The sequence below is a fragment of the Manis javanica genome, chromosome 13 (assembly GCF_040802235.1).
Source record: "Manis javanica isolate MJ-LG chromosome 13, MJ_LKY, whole genome shotgun sequence".
NCBI classification, from domain to species: Eukaryota; Metazoa; Chordata; class Mammalia; order Pholidota; family Manidae; genus Manis; species Manis javanica.
Window position 1 is genome coordinate 92,895,807 of NC_133168.1, and position 14,349 is coordinate 92,910,155.

The window sequence follows — 14,349 nt, forward strand, 5'->3', positions numbered from 1 at the left end:
CACCTTTCCCTAAAAAAGCGGAATTCTCCGGTGAATTGCTGCTGTGTGTCGCTCCTTTCCTTTCAGTTTGTTCAGTATTTTTTCTTTTTGCTCAGAACCACTTTTATTTTTTGTCTTTTCAATATACAAATTTTTTTCCTACTATACGTGCTGCACACGCACACACACACATATGCATAAAGATACATTTTTCCTTTAGAGAACACACAAAATACAAAAAACTGCCATTACAATTTTCTTCCCTTTACCCCACTTCTCTTGATAAATCAAAGCCCAGGTTCCTCAAGTCAGCAGGGCCATCTGCTGGGTTGCCTGACACCAGGGGTAACTGTCCTGTCTCTGACAGCTGACTTAGGGCACTAGGCTTGTAGACAAGCCAGTGACCCACCAGAAGGCTCCAGAGTGGGGGCCCTACCCCAGGCCTTACTGAAAGGAGGAACTGGAACCCTTTCCCGACCAGGAAGAGTATCTGCAATGCACAGAAGAGGTCCCAGGGAACAGCCAAAAGGTGAAACTTTATTAAGAACTGATTTCAACAAGAAAACGAGTGGATACACCTAGAAACATGGCAGCATCTCCCCCAGCAGCAGGCAGGGTGGGGAGGGAAGGCAGGAGGGGTAGGTCCTTTCCCGGCCCAGCAGGAGTGGGATCCCAGGGAAAGGACCAGGTTCCCTTCATCCACGAAATGAGGTCCTGAGACTCCTTCACCCAGGGAAGCCCAGGACAGGAGCTGAGTGCAATATGCTGAACAGCCAAGGACCAGGCCTGGAGGACGGTGGACAGAGGGGTTTAAGATGTAACTCCTCTAGGCTGACATCACCAGGGGGGCGTCATGGGCTGAGGGTTCTGCAGATATGACATCACCACTGCAGAGATGGACAGCCTGGAACAGAAGAGTGGTGGCAGTCCCAGATGGGCAGGCATGGGTCCCCCTGCCCTCATTCAGGAGTCCCGCCTTCTCCATGCCCAGGCTCACATGAAACTACTCATCATCTGTTTAGTGTCCTCAGAGCTCCGGGAGTTGGCGAAGCTGATGAAGGAGCAATAAACGGCAACCCAAGCGCACCACTTCAGCTGGCAAAAGACACATGGATGGTGGGTTAGGTCAGTGAGAGGCACACCAATGAGTTCCTACAAGAACATTCCCAGGCACCTGATTCCTGGTGCAGCTTGGACCTTGCACCCAAGGAATCCCTGAGTCCCATCCCCATAGTCTACTCCAGGTACCCAGTTTCTGGTTCTACTGCCTGTCCTGCGTCTCTGACCCCACCAGACCAGGGAACCTTAAGGTTAAGAAAACTGGCCTTTGACATCCACCATCATACTAAAGACCTCACCCTTTCTCCATGAGGCCCCTCCAAGTTGCTTTAAAGCCTGGCCCCACCCTCAGACTGATCTTCCGCGTACCCAGCCTGACTCAGACCCTCGACTTCCCCAAGACTGTGGCTTTCTACGCCTACCGTTGCCCCAACGCCTCCCCTGGCAAAGCTCAGGCCGAGCGCCCTAGGCACTGGCCCAGTGACATTCCTAATCCGCTCCAAAGCATCGTTGACGGCGGAACTACGACAAAGGAAACTCGGCCCCGCCCACCTTGAGCATGAGGCCGCACATGCTGAAGATCATGCCGAGCAGGTTCATGTAGTCCGGCGTCGGGTCGTCCAGGGCCGGGTTACACTCGCTCGGCGGGGGCTTGTACCTGCGGCCGACTCGAGAGTCAGAGGTGCTCAAGTTCCGCTCCACCCCCGGGATGGACCAGCGTTTCCCTGGTCCCCTGCCCAACACCCAAACCCTGTTCCCATGATGCTGGGGTCATCACCTGAACACTTTGTTCGGCCGCCGTGGGTCCGACATACTGTTGGCGGACATAGCGAGTGGGACGTGGTGCCTCTTCCACTACTGGAGTTGCAGCTTCCGACATGGAACGCGAGGGTGGCTTTTAGAGTAACACCCGCAGCCCTCGCGCTTCTGTTCCTAGCGGGAGCGACCAGGACTCCCTCCAGCGAGTGGACAGAGAACTAGAAAAAGCCAAAAAATGATCCTTGAAAACAGAAAAGTAACCACGATGCAGAAGCAGGTTTCAGTATTTCCACGGCTACCTCCGACAAGCCGTGATGTTGAACCGGAACTGAGAAAGAGGAAGTAGACTGTGGGGGACAACGATAAGGTTACACCCACGCGTAGGTTCCGTGGGTGCTGAGCCTGTGTACGGAAGGATAAAAGGAGGCCAGGAAGGGGCCCCGCAGCAATGGCTTTCCCTGAGCCCAAGCCGCGCGGCCCGGACCTGCCACAGAAACGGGTGAAGACGCTGGACTGCGGGCAGGGAGCGGTGCGAGCCGTGCGGTTTAACGGTGAGCACCTTGGCCTTCATAAGGCGTCCTCCTCCCGCCTCCCGAGATCCCCTCCCCAGTAATCCCTCCGTGCTGTTCCCCAGTGGATGGCAATTACTGCCTGACGTGCGGCAGCGACAAGACCCTGAAGCTGTGGAACCCGCTGCGGGGGACGCTGCTGCGGACGTACAGTGGCCACGGCTACGAGGTGCTGGACGCGGCCGGGTGAGCCGGGGCCACGCCGGGAGCCGGACGCCGAGGCCGGACTCAGAGGTCGGCGCTGAATTTCCCTCCTTTGCCCTCTAGCTCCTTTGACAACAGCAGCCTCTGCTCCGGCGGTGGAGACAAGGCCGTGGTGCTGTGGGATGTGGCATCGGGGCAGGTCGTGCGGAAGTTCCGGGGCCACGCGGGGGTGAGTGCAAACAACAAGCCTCCTTAGAGCGTGGATAAAGGAGGGGACCCGCATTAGCGGGTAGATGGTGACAGGGACAACCCCCTCACCCATTACAGTGCAAGGATCCCTCCCCCAAGGCCCGGTGTTCACCAAGTCACGTCCTTGCAGTTCTCCCGGAACTTTTCAGCTCCCCTATCCCTAGCCTTTGCCCATGTTTTAACCTGCACTGGGAACCCTGCCTTTATCCCAAACCACCAAAGTCCAGCCTCCTCTGAGTGGCAGTTCCTGTTTCTCAGAAGGTGAATACGGTGCAGTTTAATGAAGAGGCCACGGTCATCCTGTCTGGTGAGTCTGGGGCCTAGGCATGGGGACCCAGGATACTGCCTCTGACTCCACGACCTGAGCTCACCCTTATGCTGGCCTCACAGGCTCTATTGATTCCAGCATCCGGTGCTGGGACTGCCGCTCTCGGAAGCCTGAGCCAGTGCAGATACTGGACGAAGCCAGGGATGGTGTATCCAGCGTGAAGGTGTCAGACCATGAAGTCCTGGCGGGGTGAGTGGGACAGGAACTCACTCCTCCCAGGTGCCACGGGGGACCTTAGCTGCCCTCTGTGCTTAGATTAAATCTGCCCTCCTCAGCTCACAAGGCCCGGAAGTCTGGTGCCTGCTGACCTCCCAGATTTATTCATTCCCAGCCTCATTTCGTTGAAATCTGCCAAGCATGCTTCTTGCCCAGGACCTTTGCAGTGCTTCTTCCTCTGCTCACAGTGCCCTTCTGCTTGTTCAGAGTGTATCTGAGCACTTTCTGTGTGCCACTTTTTTAGTTACTGAGCATATAGCAATGTGCAAAATAGGGAAAAGTCTTGCCCACATAGGATAGATATTCTACTTGGAGGGGACAACTTAAAAAGTTCCCACGCACGACTGCCCTAGTTGGCCACGATGCAAGGGCGTGCCATTCCCGCCATGGGTGGAGTTTGGGACCCAGCCTGTGGGTTGGCTCCTGCTCACATTTCCAGTCCCAGGTTGGATGTCACCTCCTTGGGGAGGCCCTCCTAGACTGCCTTCAGTCCATGAGGCTCCTTGTTGGTAGAAAGTGCTCCTGGCTTGGTCACAGCTGTCCCGCGCCCCAGGGTCTGGCCAAGGGAGGACAGTTGGTACATATCAGAAGCAGATGGAGTGGCTCCTAGTTGACCCTGGGTCTGAGCCTCAAGGGCAGTACGTTGGAATTCCACTTTGGAATTCATTTCACTGCGTGTTTTCCATGGCCAGTCCGGAGGAGGCTGAAGGTGACAAGAAGGGCAGGCCCTGCCTTGCTCTCAGGCCCTGGCTGGGTGGTAGGACTCAGGGACATGGAGGTTGCCTGGACCTGTGGACCCATTGGCCCCAGTGGGCACTCTGCTGGACCTACCCCCTCTTGCAGCTCTGTGGACGGCAGGGTGAGGCGCTATGACCTGAGGATGGGGCAGCTCTTCTCAGACTACGTAGGCAGTGAGTGTGGCTAGGGCTGTGGGGCAGGCCGGGAAGGTGGGGGCAGAAAAGTAGCCCCAACCTCACCCACCTGCCCCACCCCCAGGCCCCATCACCTGCATCTGCTTCAGCCGGGATGGGCAGTGCACCCTGGTGTCCAGCCTGGACTCCACACTGCGGCTTCTTGACAAGGACACCGGGGAGCTGCTGGGCGAGTGAGTCCTCGAAGTCCTGGGGCCTGTTTCCCACCCTTGATGAGGCCCAACACCCCTGATCCCACTCTCCCCAACCCCAGGTACACAGGCCATAAGAACCAGGAATACAAGCTGGACTGTTGCCTGACTGAGCGTGATACCCATGTGGTCAGCTGCTCTGAGAACGGGAAGGTGTTCTTCTGGGACCTGGTGGAGGTGAGCCTCCCCACCTCCGCTCCGCACAGGGCTGCCTGCCCTGCCATCGCCCAGCCCTTACCTCAGTTACTCCCACGCCGGAAAGAGGGAGCTATTAGAGCTGGGGGCTAGAAGGCAGAGTGAGAGGACCAGGCAGGAAGGGTATTCCTGGCAAAGGGAACAGCATGTGCTAAGGCTTAGAGGTACGGCACAGTCAGGAAACAGCATTTTGTGACGGCAGTGGTTGCAGCAGGATCTGGGTCAGGCAGGGCTGCCAACGCCAACCTGAGCCACTGAGGCAGAGGAGCCAGTGGTAGCATCTGATCCCAGGTGAGACAGGACTGTAGTTGAGGAAACCTGAGCTACCTCTGAGCAGCCCCGGGGCTTCTAGGCCCAGTCTCTGAGCCCTGTCCTGACATGTCTCAGCCTGGTGGGGGCGGTCAGGCTGAGGAGGGATTGTTCTGACTGAGTGGGGTCAGAGCTGGGGCTTGGCAGGGGACATAAGTCCCCTAAGAGGATGGGGAGGAGGGGCCTTGAGGCCCGGGAGCCAGCTCTCACTCTGGCAACTAAGAAATGATCTGCCCACCTCGTGAGGACACGGTAGCCTGGAAGTCACCCAGAAGGGGAGGGCACGTGAAGGACGGTGCAGCTGAGGGGTTCAGTCTGGAGCCGATTCGGTTTGCAGTGTGAGGGAAGCAGTTAGGGGCAGATGCTGAAGAAGCGCTGGTAGCTGCCCCCACCCCTTCGCTCCACAGGGTGCCCTGGCGCTGGCCCTGGCTGTGGGTCCCAGTGTGGTGCAGTCGCTGGCCTACCACCCCACGGAGCCCTGCCTGTTGACCGCCATGGGGGGCAGTGTGCAGTGCTGGCGACAAGAGGCTTATGAGGCTGAAGGCGGCGCAGGCTGAAGCCAGGGGACCGACCATCACTCGGGACACGGACACAGACTCAGAGGTCCCCTGAGACCATTTATTCTGGACATGCTGATCAAAGAGGGGCAGGGGCTGGGCTGCAAGCTAATAAATAGAGGGGTCGGGAGGCCTCCTTGGGGCCACAGCCATTCAGTCTTTATTCTTCTCAGGCATGAAAGCATCTGCCTTCTGGGCAAAGGTTTCAGCCACAAGCAGGGGAAAGACCAGGGAGGCATCAGCATAGACCTGCAGAGGGGACCCAGGTGAGCCACAGGAGCCGTGGACCAGCCTGGGGGCCCTGCGCCCATCGGGTGGCCAGCCCTCACCTTGACAGGCTGTGCGTCCACGCGGATCTTGCCCCAGGAGACAGCTTCATCTGGCCGGGCACCCGAGTCGGAGCCATCAAACTCCTGGGCCGTGTTGATGTAGACAGCATAGTCGGCCCCATTCCGCTGTGGGCAGGGACAGGGCGGGCTAGTCAGCCAGTTGCAGTAGACAGACACACAGGCTGGACCCTGTAGCCAGAGAGGCCGAGGAGCGTGTCCCCGATGAAGGAAGCCCTGTTGCACTAGCCCCACGTCACTGCCTGCGCTGAGGGGTCCAGGGCTTGCTGGGCAGAACTGCACCAGACGCACCTAGGTAGGATCGGCCCTGTGCATCTGCTCAGCAGGAACTGCCACTGACCACAAACCGCCTCCCCGCCAACCCCCATGGCCGCCACCGTGGTCCTGGCCCCATCGTAGCTCTAGGAAACCCTGCCTTTTGTTCCCCAAAAGCAACCAGAGGGCATCTGTGAGCACCCGAGTCACAGCCCTCAAGGCCCTGCTGACTGCCTGCCTCCTCCCTGCCTCTTCCCCCCTCCTGTCCTGCCTCACTGGCCCTCCGCTCTTCATTACTTCAGGCCCCTCAGAGCCTTTGCGCCAGCTCTTCCCTCTGCTGGGAACTCTTCTCGAGGCAACCACAATGTACTTCCCCAAAACCTCTGCTTACAGGTCACATTTCCCAGAACTTCCCCTTTCTGGAAACGACCTCTGTCTCTTGCCATCTTGTCATTCCTGTTTTGCCCATAGTAGGTACTGTCACCTGATACGCTTGTCACTTGTTTGCTGTCTGTCTTCCCAACTGGAGAGCAGGGGTCCTGGCCTGTTTAGTGTGCAGCAGTCTCCCCGGCCTCTAGCACAGGCCTAGTACATGCATGTCTCCACGGCAGGCCCGAGTGCCACCCCGCTGTGGACCAGGCATGCTGTCCCCACTCACCATGAGATTGGCATTGGCAATGTGGTGCTTAACCACACCCCCGCCCAGGATGATCATGCCGGAGCGCTTGGCGAAGATAGCCTGTGTATTGATGAGCCTCAGGTCTGGGGAGGAAGGCTGCGGTCAGACTGTGGGCCCAGCCAGCCCTCCTCCCCTGCTCCTCTGTGGCCCCAGCGCCTCACCCTCAACAATGTCCAGGACCAGGCCCGGGTTCTTATAGGAATGGAAGAAGATCATGTCCCCCAGTGAGCCATCTGTGAGCGCTGGGCTCAGCACAGGGATGTGGTGCTGGGGGAGGACAGGACAGGAGAATGGCTGGAGCTCAGAGCCCAGGGAGGGAAGCCCAGTCCTCCCAGTGGAATCGCCTCCCCTCTGCCTGATTCTGAGCAGGGTACTTAAGTTCTTTGGGCCTCAGTTTCCTTGACTGTAAAATGGGAACAGTAATAGCACATAGTATATATGAGAAAACCCACAAAACACACTTAAGACCAAGTGTGTTAAGAATGACAGCTCTTGTTATTTTTCCAACTGCTGGACCTCAGTCTCTGAAGAGTGTGGGACTCTGCTACGTCCCGGGGGCTTGCTAAGCACTGCCCAACGCGCCAGGTGTTCCAAGAGTAGACCCAGAATCACAGGACCACACACTCAATGGGTGCGTGACCTCAGATTGTCTAGTGGGGATGAGTATAATACTGTTTCCCCAGTGGCTGCTCAGACAAGGTAACACCTGCCACGGCCTGCTGTCTTTGCTCCCACCCGGCCCCTCACCTTCTGGGCCCAGTAATACACCGACTCTGGGTTGTTGATCTCCTTGCCCAGCCGGGCGATCATCTTGGAAGGAGTCCACTTCACGCCCTAGGAGAGAGCATGTACTTCAGCCAGCAGTGACTCCCCAGCTCCCACCACACTGGCCCCTCAGGATGCACCAGCCCCACCTCCGTCAATGGCCAGCCCCTCCTCTACATGACTCCCAGCACCTGCTCTTGAATCAGGGCCTAATGCTGTTCAACATAACAGACAGCCCCGCCTGTCGGCTGATGGAGGACACCAGCAGTCTGGGTGGAGGGTGGACTTGCAGCTCACTGTGGCCAGCCACACCCTGTCTGGGACACAGGCCCCACTGTGGTTCCCCAGCTGGCTCTGAGAGGCTCCCCAGGAGAGGGTCCAGCCCATCAGGGCACCCCTAGTGAGCTGTATGTGCATGTTTGTCTTCCCGTACCTCATCCTCCTCACCCAGAGCCTAGAATGGAGACATGTGCACTGGACACCCCAAGCCCTGGAGAAGACTCCCATTTTCACAGCCACCTCCAGACCATCCCACCACTAAGCTGGGCTCTGTGGGGATCCCTCAGCCTCTCCTTCCTCCTGCCCCTACTCTTCTCCCCCTGAAAAGTGCCCCCAGAACAGCAGGGACAGCCCCTAAGGGCTCCGGGCAGCCACCAGACACATTCCTCCTGGGCTCCAAGATGTAACCAGAGATGGCTAGGATGTAGCAGGACTGACACCCTATCCCCAGTCTGTAGCCCCCTGGTTGGCTCTCACACTGGGATTTTTTAAAAAGATATTCGACACTTTATTATAAAATAAAGTAGGCTTTGTAGATGTTTCTGCCCAACTGTAGGCAGGCTAGTCTAAACTATGCTGTTTGTTAGCTTTGGTGTACACACTGGAATTTATTATAACAGAAAATTAAAGGGTTTTGAGAAGCAGGGACCACAGTTTCCCAAATTCTACAATCTCAATTTTTGGGGTCTCCCAGATGTAATGGTAAGGCTGAGCCCCAGTTGCCCCTCTGCTGTTCATTCCACACACTTGCCACTGTCCCAGGAGGTGAGAGGGTGCCCTTGGGTCCCTTTGCTTCTGAGCCTGTCCCTTTTTCTTCCTCAGCCTCAGTTTCCCCAGCTGTAAAAGGTGGCAGTGGAAGTCCCCACCCAAGGCCAGCTTCTGAGTTGAGTGCTCTGATGTCACTGTCTTAAAGTTCTGAATAATTTCTAGCAAGGTGCCACACAGCTCCTGTTTATGCTGAGTCCTGCAGATCCCACAGTCCATGCTACCCCTGCGGCTCTCAATGAACAGGCATTTATCCAGCATCAGGGAAATGTGAGCGAGGCCAGGCCTGGATTCACTACCCCCCAGAAAGTGCATGGCTGCAGCTCTCAGGCCTCCCAGCCAGAATAAAACAGATCAGAATTTGAACCCAGGCCCCTGATTGCAACCTGGATGTAGTAGCTCCCTGTATAAGCAGTTCATGTCCAATATGTGACCTTTTCTTATTCCCTCAGTGGTCTCCCTCCTCCAGCCACAGGGCAGCAGCAGATCCTCGTGACCTTCCTTGGGGCTGGCTGCAGGATCCAAGCTCGGGGAAACAGATGTTTCCGTCCAGCTGGAGGTCTGGGATTTCAGAGATAAGACCAGGACTGGGTGGAGGGTTTGTGTGTGAGAGTAAGGAAGGCCGGGCAAGGCAGACCAGGGGCCATGGAATGGGCTTCCTTCCAGAGGCTCTGGGAGGGATACAAACTCAGAGTCTGTGGTCATCCTCAAAGAAATAATGATAGTGATAATAACAATGTCATTTGTTTATCAAGCCCAGCCCAGGATACTCTCTGCATCACAACAGGAAAGTATTAGAATCGCCTTCCTCAGCATATTCACTGTACATCACCCTGGTGAATCCATCTCAACATATAAAAGATTTTTGTCCCTCTCCTGCTCAAAAGCCTCCTGTGGCTCCCTAGTGCTCTGAGTATACAGTCTCTTTGAGCAGAAAGTCCTCTTTGCTGGGGCCCACAAGACCCCTTGTGACCCAGCCTATGGAGCTCCCTGCCCACCTGGATCCCCACTGTCCCTGCAACTTCACTGTTCTGGTTGAACGCACCTCCTCTATGCCGCACCAAAGGGCTGAGCACATTCCCACCCCAGGCCCTTTGCACATGTTATTGCTCCAAATTGCCACCTCTTCAGCACAGCCTTTGCTGACAGGGCAGTCAGAGTCCTGGAGTCTGAGCCCACATTATACCAAATCTAGGCTAGTGAACGTCCCCCTCCCCCTCCTGTGACTGCAGGAGGCTGCAGGAAGCATCACCTGGTCTCTCAGCCCTGGACTTGACACTAGGCTTTTCCACTGGGCCAGCTTGTAATTTGTTGAATTGGCTTAAGCCCCTGAGCCTCCAGTGTGTCCCAGGGCTGCCTACATAAACAGAGTTGGACGTGGGCAAAAGGGGCAGCTGGTGAGGTCCTGCCTTAGGCTGCCATAGTAGATGTCCCTTTGTGCCTCCCCACATTGGGCAGCCATAGGACTCCTGAGAGGCCTTGACCTGACCCAGGACTCTGAGGAGCCTGCAGTTTGGAGAAGGAGCAGAGTCAGATAAGACACACCTTGTTGCGTGGGGTCAGAATTGGGAAAGTAGAGGGAGTCTGGGAAGGCTTCCTGGAGGAGGAGGTGCCCAAGCTGGCATTTCAGGCTATAGTTGGGGCTGAGTGCAAACGTTTAGAGACAGGGTCCAGCCGCTTGGCCAGTGGTGCCGAAGAGATGGATTCTCCCTCTGAAGCCTGCAGGAGAAACATGGAAAATACTAGAGTAGGCATGTGAGCCATGCAGCCAGTTAAGGGGATCCCTGTGGTGGGGGGAAGGGGCTGGGAATCACCTAGGGGGGCCGAATCCTGACTTTAGCCTGTGCTTGGGGACCAAGAATGGCCTCCCCTTTGCAGACTGAAAGAGAGGAGGCTATGGTATCTGACTCACTGGTTCCTGTAAGAACACTTGGCACCTGTGGCCCCACGTGGGCTGTCAGCAAGTGGGAACACGTTCCCCGGAGCCCCTCTGCACTGCCTTTTCCCTGCTTTCCCTCTCTGTTCTGACAGATGTTCCTTCAAAGCCACAGAAGGGGAGTAGGAGGAGAGGGCAGGCAGAGAGGAGGCCATGTAGGCTGCTCCACCGAAATCTAGGAACTCGTGGGGAGGGGAAATTCCTTGGCAGAGGGTCCTGTATGTCCGGGGACTGTCCAAGCCTCAGCACTCAGCCTGAGATGGGGAAACTAAGACTCAGGAAAGGGAGGGTCTGCCCCATTCTACACATGTGCAGACACCTGGTTCTCTTCCAAGAGCTGAAACCTGGCCGGGAGCCTTCAGGGTAAATTGGATCATGTCCCTCCCTCTCTGGTTCCACACTACCCTCGGAATGAAACCCACATACCTCACCCCTGTCCATGCGGTCCCACATGGCTCCATGACCCCTTCGCCATCAGGGCCCCTTACTGTCTTCCTGCTTACTCTGCTCTGGCTCCCCTGGCCTCTCTGTTATTCCTCCAGCACACCCAGCCCATCCCCACCTCAGGACCTTTGTACAAGCTGTGCCCGTGTGCAGAGCACTCTTTGTGAGTTATTAGCCCCATCTGATCCCTCAGGAAAGGTGCAAAGAGAGGAGGTTACAGGCCTAGGAATACACGTCAAATTGGTGGTGGTCAGGATAAGGACCCAGGCCTTTCTGACTACCCTCCTAACACCTCTCCCACCAGTGATTGCATTAAACCTGGTCCCCAGACCAGTCCACTGTGTAGCTCAATGATTTTCAACCCCTCCAGGTCTTGTTGCCGCCAGCTGGGTGCCAAAGATCCTGAGGCCTTGGGCTCAAATCCCCTGCTTAGAGAGTTTCTGGGTCAACCTTACCCCTAATCTCCCAGTGTCCCTCCTGATGTGGCCATGATTTTTCTGCCCCACTTTCTGCCCTTCACTCAGAAGGATGGCGGGGCTTCAAGGACAACACGGCCAAAAATAATCAGTCCCGACCTACCTCCCAAAAGTGGGGCAGCCCCGCCCAGCCACCTGGCACTGTGGAGGTAATTAGTGCATGTGGCAAATGAGGGTAATTAGGTCTGTGGCAACGGAACCGCAGATCCAGGTTTGGAGTTGGGAGGCTTCTCCAGTGCTGTCTCCCCTGATGCCACCAACAACCCAGCCCGGCCCGGGGAGCTCAAGTCCATAACCCAGGGCCAAACCTCCTATCCCCAGTCCCTTCAGGCCTGGGCAGGAGGAGCCTGACTCCATTACTTTCTGAGGGCTGCTTGCTTTATGAATTAACTTGGGCCTTGGGCAGAAGTTGAATTGGATCTGAATTTAAGGCAGGGTCACTTTTAAGTGATGAAAAATTACCAATATTGAGTCATCAAATTGTCCTCTGCCATGACCCCCATGCTTCCATCCCATGCTGAGAGATACCAAATCCAAGGGAAGCCTCAGCCCAGCCCTTGAGAGGCCTCAGGCTGGGAGCTGGACACAGACACCCCTACGTGCTTGAGCTCAGGGTTGGATGAGAGGTAGGGAGAGTATTGGGGAGGGTCTAGAAGGACAGGTGGGAGGGCTTCACAGAGAAGAGGGCATTGGAAGTAGGGTTTTGAGGGATGAATAGAAGTTTTCCAGGAGGCTAAGGTCTGGTGGCTGGCTCAACTTGCCCTGGCTGGGGGATTGGGGAAAAGAGGAGAGTGGATGGAGTAACATATAAAGGGTCCAGAGCTAAAGATTTAGAAGTTATGTCAAGTTGGACCTGTATCTATCCTTGAGAGCTCATGCGTAGTTGGAACCCTTCAACCCCTGAGGGAGAAAATCTTAACTTGACTCAGGACCAAAACCACATGTCCAGACAGCCAAGAAGAAATATAATGTTTATGACAGCAGTGCTTATTAAACTCCTAGGGTCAAGCACTCTTCATGCAAGGACTTGTTGGCTCCTTACAGGGGAAATGTCAGAAGTGGGCACCATTCTTTTTTCTTTCCCTTTTTTTTTTAGAAGTGGGCACCATTCTTATTCCCATTTTATAGACAAGAAAATGAATACACAAAAAGGGAAAGTGGCTTCTTTAAGGTCACACTGCTAGTAAAAGGGCAGGGCTGGGATTCACTCCCTGCCTCATGGCTCTGGAGGCCACCAAAGATGAAGGATGGGGCTTGAGCATCTTCTCCTTCTGGAAGCATTTATATATATGCTGAAGGTCAGGCTTGCTCTAGGTGCTGGGAGAGAGCCATGGAAGAGGTTGACAGTCACCAAATAATGTCATAAACAAATCTAAGTGGCCACTGTGATCCATGCTGCAAGGCTGGGCTTCAGGGGAGAGTGAACTGGAGGGACAGGGACCCTCCTGGGAGGAGAGAAAGTTCAACGTCAGTACAAAAGTTGGGTAAGATTTAACTAGGCAGAGGCCAGAGCCTGACCCGTAAGAGCCAGTCTGCAAATCCGCTTCCCTAGAGCCAAACAAGCTGTTCTGGTCTCTGCTTGTTCCTCCTATGACAGGAAGCTCATTCGTTTATGCCCTTTCTCAAACCCAAGAGAAAGCTCTTGCTTCTAATCAGCTACCCTGGGGTGGTGGCCTCTGTCTACCTTACAAGGACATCCCAAGGCAGGAAAGGGCTCAGACTGGGGTGGGGGCAGCAGCTCAGGGCAGCCCCCCACCCGTCTATACCCAGGAAGCAGTGAGGAGTGCCTCATCCCCCCTACCCCCTCCCTCCAACCCCAGCCCTGCAAGCATCAGCCCATTCTCCAGGCAAGAACACTGAGGTGCATGCTGACAAAGCCACTTCCTCAGTTTGGACTTTACTAGGACAACTTCAGGTTAGGGCTGCCCAAAGCCAGCCTCATCCCAGTCCCTCCTGGATACCTGAGGGTGGGTCCAGGGGTGAGATTCAACCCTCCACTCTCTCTCATGCTTTGTCTTCTACCCACACAAACAGCAAAGTCTGCCTGGGCCCCCGCTGGGCCACCCCAACGGAATGGCCACATGGCCCTAGCTCTGTAGCCAGGGGACACTCAGCACACCCGGAGCGGCTTCCAGAAGACTCGGCCCTGCAGGCCTTTTCCAGTTACTTCATTTTTTTAAATTATTTTTTCACTAATAAGGAAAAGTCACTCTTTGCACAGAACAGACGGTATTTTCTTTGTTCCCTACAGTGTTCAAATGTTCTGTGGCTTTGGGCCTGAGAGCAAAGCCAAATCCTTTGCTTGTGCAGATGACTTGTGGAGTTAGAAGCAGCTGGGAAACTAAGTCTATGCCTCAGTTTCTCCGGCGAGGGTGAGCAGCACCTCTTGTGCTGGGTGAGGCTGACGCCCCAGGATGGGCCAGCCTCCAGGAGCACACAGACCTGGCTGTGAGCAAAGTAATAAGCAGGTAATGCAGACCAGAGCGACCACAGAAAGCGACAGGGCGAGGGCCAGGGGCACAAGATCCCTTCCAAGCCCAGGAGAGTCAGAGAAGCTTCCAGGAGGGGACGGGGCAATGGAGCTGGGTGTGGAAGGACAAGGAAGAATATATGTCTAAAGAAAGGGCATTCCATGGGGAGAGAGCAGTTTAGGCAAAGGCCTGGAGGGAGGTAAACTCAGATCTTGGTCTGGGAAGAGATCTCCAGAAAAAGCATGATCTGGAATTCCCCTACAGGTAATCCAAAGGTAGCTACTAGCTCAGATGTGTGATTCTTGTCAAGGGGAAACAGAAATAAAAGAACAGGAAAGATGAAAAGCAAAAACCTTCAAGGCTTCAGAAAGCTCCAATGGGAGGCTCCAGGCTTCAAGGAATGGCAGGTGTTGGTTCTGAGGAGCCCCACGGCACTGGGTGACTT

The 14,349-nt window shown here is 55.6% G+C and overlaps 3 protein-coding genes across 6 annotated transcripts; 1 reads left to right on the forward strand and 2 right to left on the reverse strand.

Annotated features, from left to right (window-relative positions):
- Nucleotides 1-496: 496 nt before the first annotated feature.
- On the reverse strand, nucleotides 497-2,009 carry LOC140843048 (PAT complex subunit Asterix). 2 transcript variants are annotated; one of them, XM_073220906.1, is made up of 4 exons: nucleotides 1,817-2,009; nucleotides 1,591-1,696; nucleotides 977-1,074; nucleotides 497-883 (listed from the first exon to the last, which is right to left on the reverse strand). In XM_073220906.1, the coding sequence occupies exons 1-4, from the start codon at nucleotides 1,864-1,866 to the stop codon at nucleotides 817-819; spliced, it is 321 nt and encodes a 106-aa protein (XP_073077007.1). In that variant the 5' UTR covers nucleotides 1,867-2,009; the 3' UTR covers nucleotides 497-816. The 2 variants fall into 2 exon arrangements, with proteins under 2 accessions (XP_073077007.1, XP_073077008.1); XM_073220907.1 differs by lacking the exon at nucleotides 1,591-1,696 and having other exon boundaries at nucleotides 1,817-1,954.
- Nucleotides 2,010-2,119: 110 nt separating this feature from the next.
- On the forward strand, nucleotides 2,120-5,635 carry LOC140845811 (WD repeat domain-containing protein 83). Of its 2 annotated transcripts, XM_073220898.1 has the most exons (9): nucleotides 2,120-2,348; nucleotides 2,432-2,552; nucleotides 2,634-2,739; nucleotides 3,018-3,066; nucleotides 3,150-3,276; nucleotides 4,147-4,214; nucleotides 4,300-4,408; nucleotides 4,489-4,603; nucleotides 5,338-5,635. In XM_073220898.1, the coding sequence occupies exons 1-9, from the start codon at nucleotides 2,246-2,248 to the stop codon at nucleotides 5,485-5,487; spliced, it is 948 nt and encodes a 315-aa protein (XP_073076999.1). In that variant the 5' UTR covers nucleotides 2,120-2,245; the 3' UTR covers nucleotides 5,488-5,635. The 2 variants fall into 2 exon arrangements, with proteins under 2 accessions (XP_073076999.1, XP_073077000.1); XM_073220899.1 differs by lacking the exons at nucleotides 4,147-4,214; nucleotides 4,300-4,408.
- On the reverse strand, nucleotides 5,523-7,673 carry LOC108389223 (deoxyhypusine synthase). Of its 2 annotated transcripts, none has more exons than XM_037003789.2 (5): nucleotides 7,516-7,673; nucleotides 6,930-7,035; nucleotides 6,748-6,851; nucleotides 5,817-5,942; nucleotides 5,523-5,736 (listed from the first exon to the last, which is right to left on the reverse strand). In XM_037003789.2, the coding sequence occupies exons 1-5, from the start codon at nucleotides 7,576-7,578 to the stop codon at nucleotides 5,641-5,643; spliced, it is 495 nt and encodes a 164-aa protein (XP_036859684.2). In that variant the 5' UTR covers nucleotides 7,579-7,673; the 3' UTR covers nucleotides 5,523-5,640. The 2 variants fall into 2 exon arrangements, with proteins under 2 accessions (XP_036859684.2, XP_036859683.2); XM_037003788.2 differs by having other exon boundaries at nucleotides 5,817-6,005.
- Between the last annotated feature and the right edge of the window lie 6,676 nt (nucleotides 7,674-14,349).

Bases quoted from the DNA above. Each gene is read 5' to 3' on its own strand.
- LOC140843048 (XM_073220906.1), bottom strand. From the start codon at position 1,866: ATGTCCGCCAACAGTATGTCGGACCCACGGCGGCCGAACAAAGTGTTC. The intron at 1,697-1,816 runs GTGATGACCCCA...AGTCGGCCGCAG, and splicing joins CGGCCGAACAAAGTGTTCAG to GTACAAGCCCCCGCCGAGCG. The intron at 884-976 runs GTGAGCCTGGGC...CTTCTGTTCCAG, and splicing joins CAGATGATGAGTAGTTTCAT to GCTGTCCATCTCTGCAGTGG.
- LOC140845811 (XM_073220898.1), top strand. From the start codon at position 2,246: ATGGCTTTCCCTGAGCCCAAGCCGCGCGGCCCGGACCTGCCACAGAAA. The intron at 4,409-4,488 runs GTGAGTCCTCGA...CCCCAACCCCAG, and splicing joins ACCGGGGAGCTGCTGGGCGA to GTACACAGGCCATAAGAACC. The intron at 4,604-5,337 runs GTGAGCCTCCCC...TTCGCTCCACAG, and splicing joins TCTTCTGGGACCTGGTGGAG to GGTGCCCTGGCGCTGGCCCT.
- LOC108389223 (XM_037003788.2), bottom strand. From the start codon at position 7,578: ATGATCGCCCGGCTGGGCAAGGAGATCAACAACCCAGAGTCGGTGTAT. The intron at 7,036-7,515 runs GTGAGGGGCCGG...GTCCTCCCCCAG, and splicing joins TGTATTACTGGGCCCAGAAG to CACCACATCCCTGTGCTGAG. The intron at 6,006-6,747 runs GTGAGTGGGGAC...CTCTGGCTACAG, and splicing joins TTGCCAATGCCAATCTCATG to GGTCCAGCCTGTGTGTCTGT.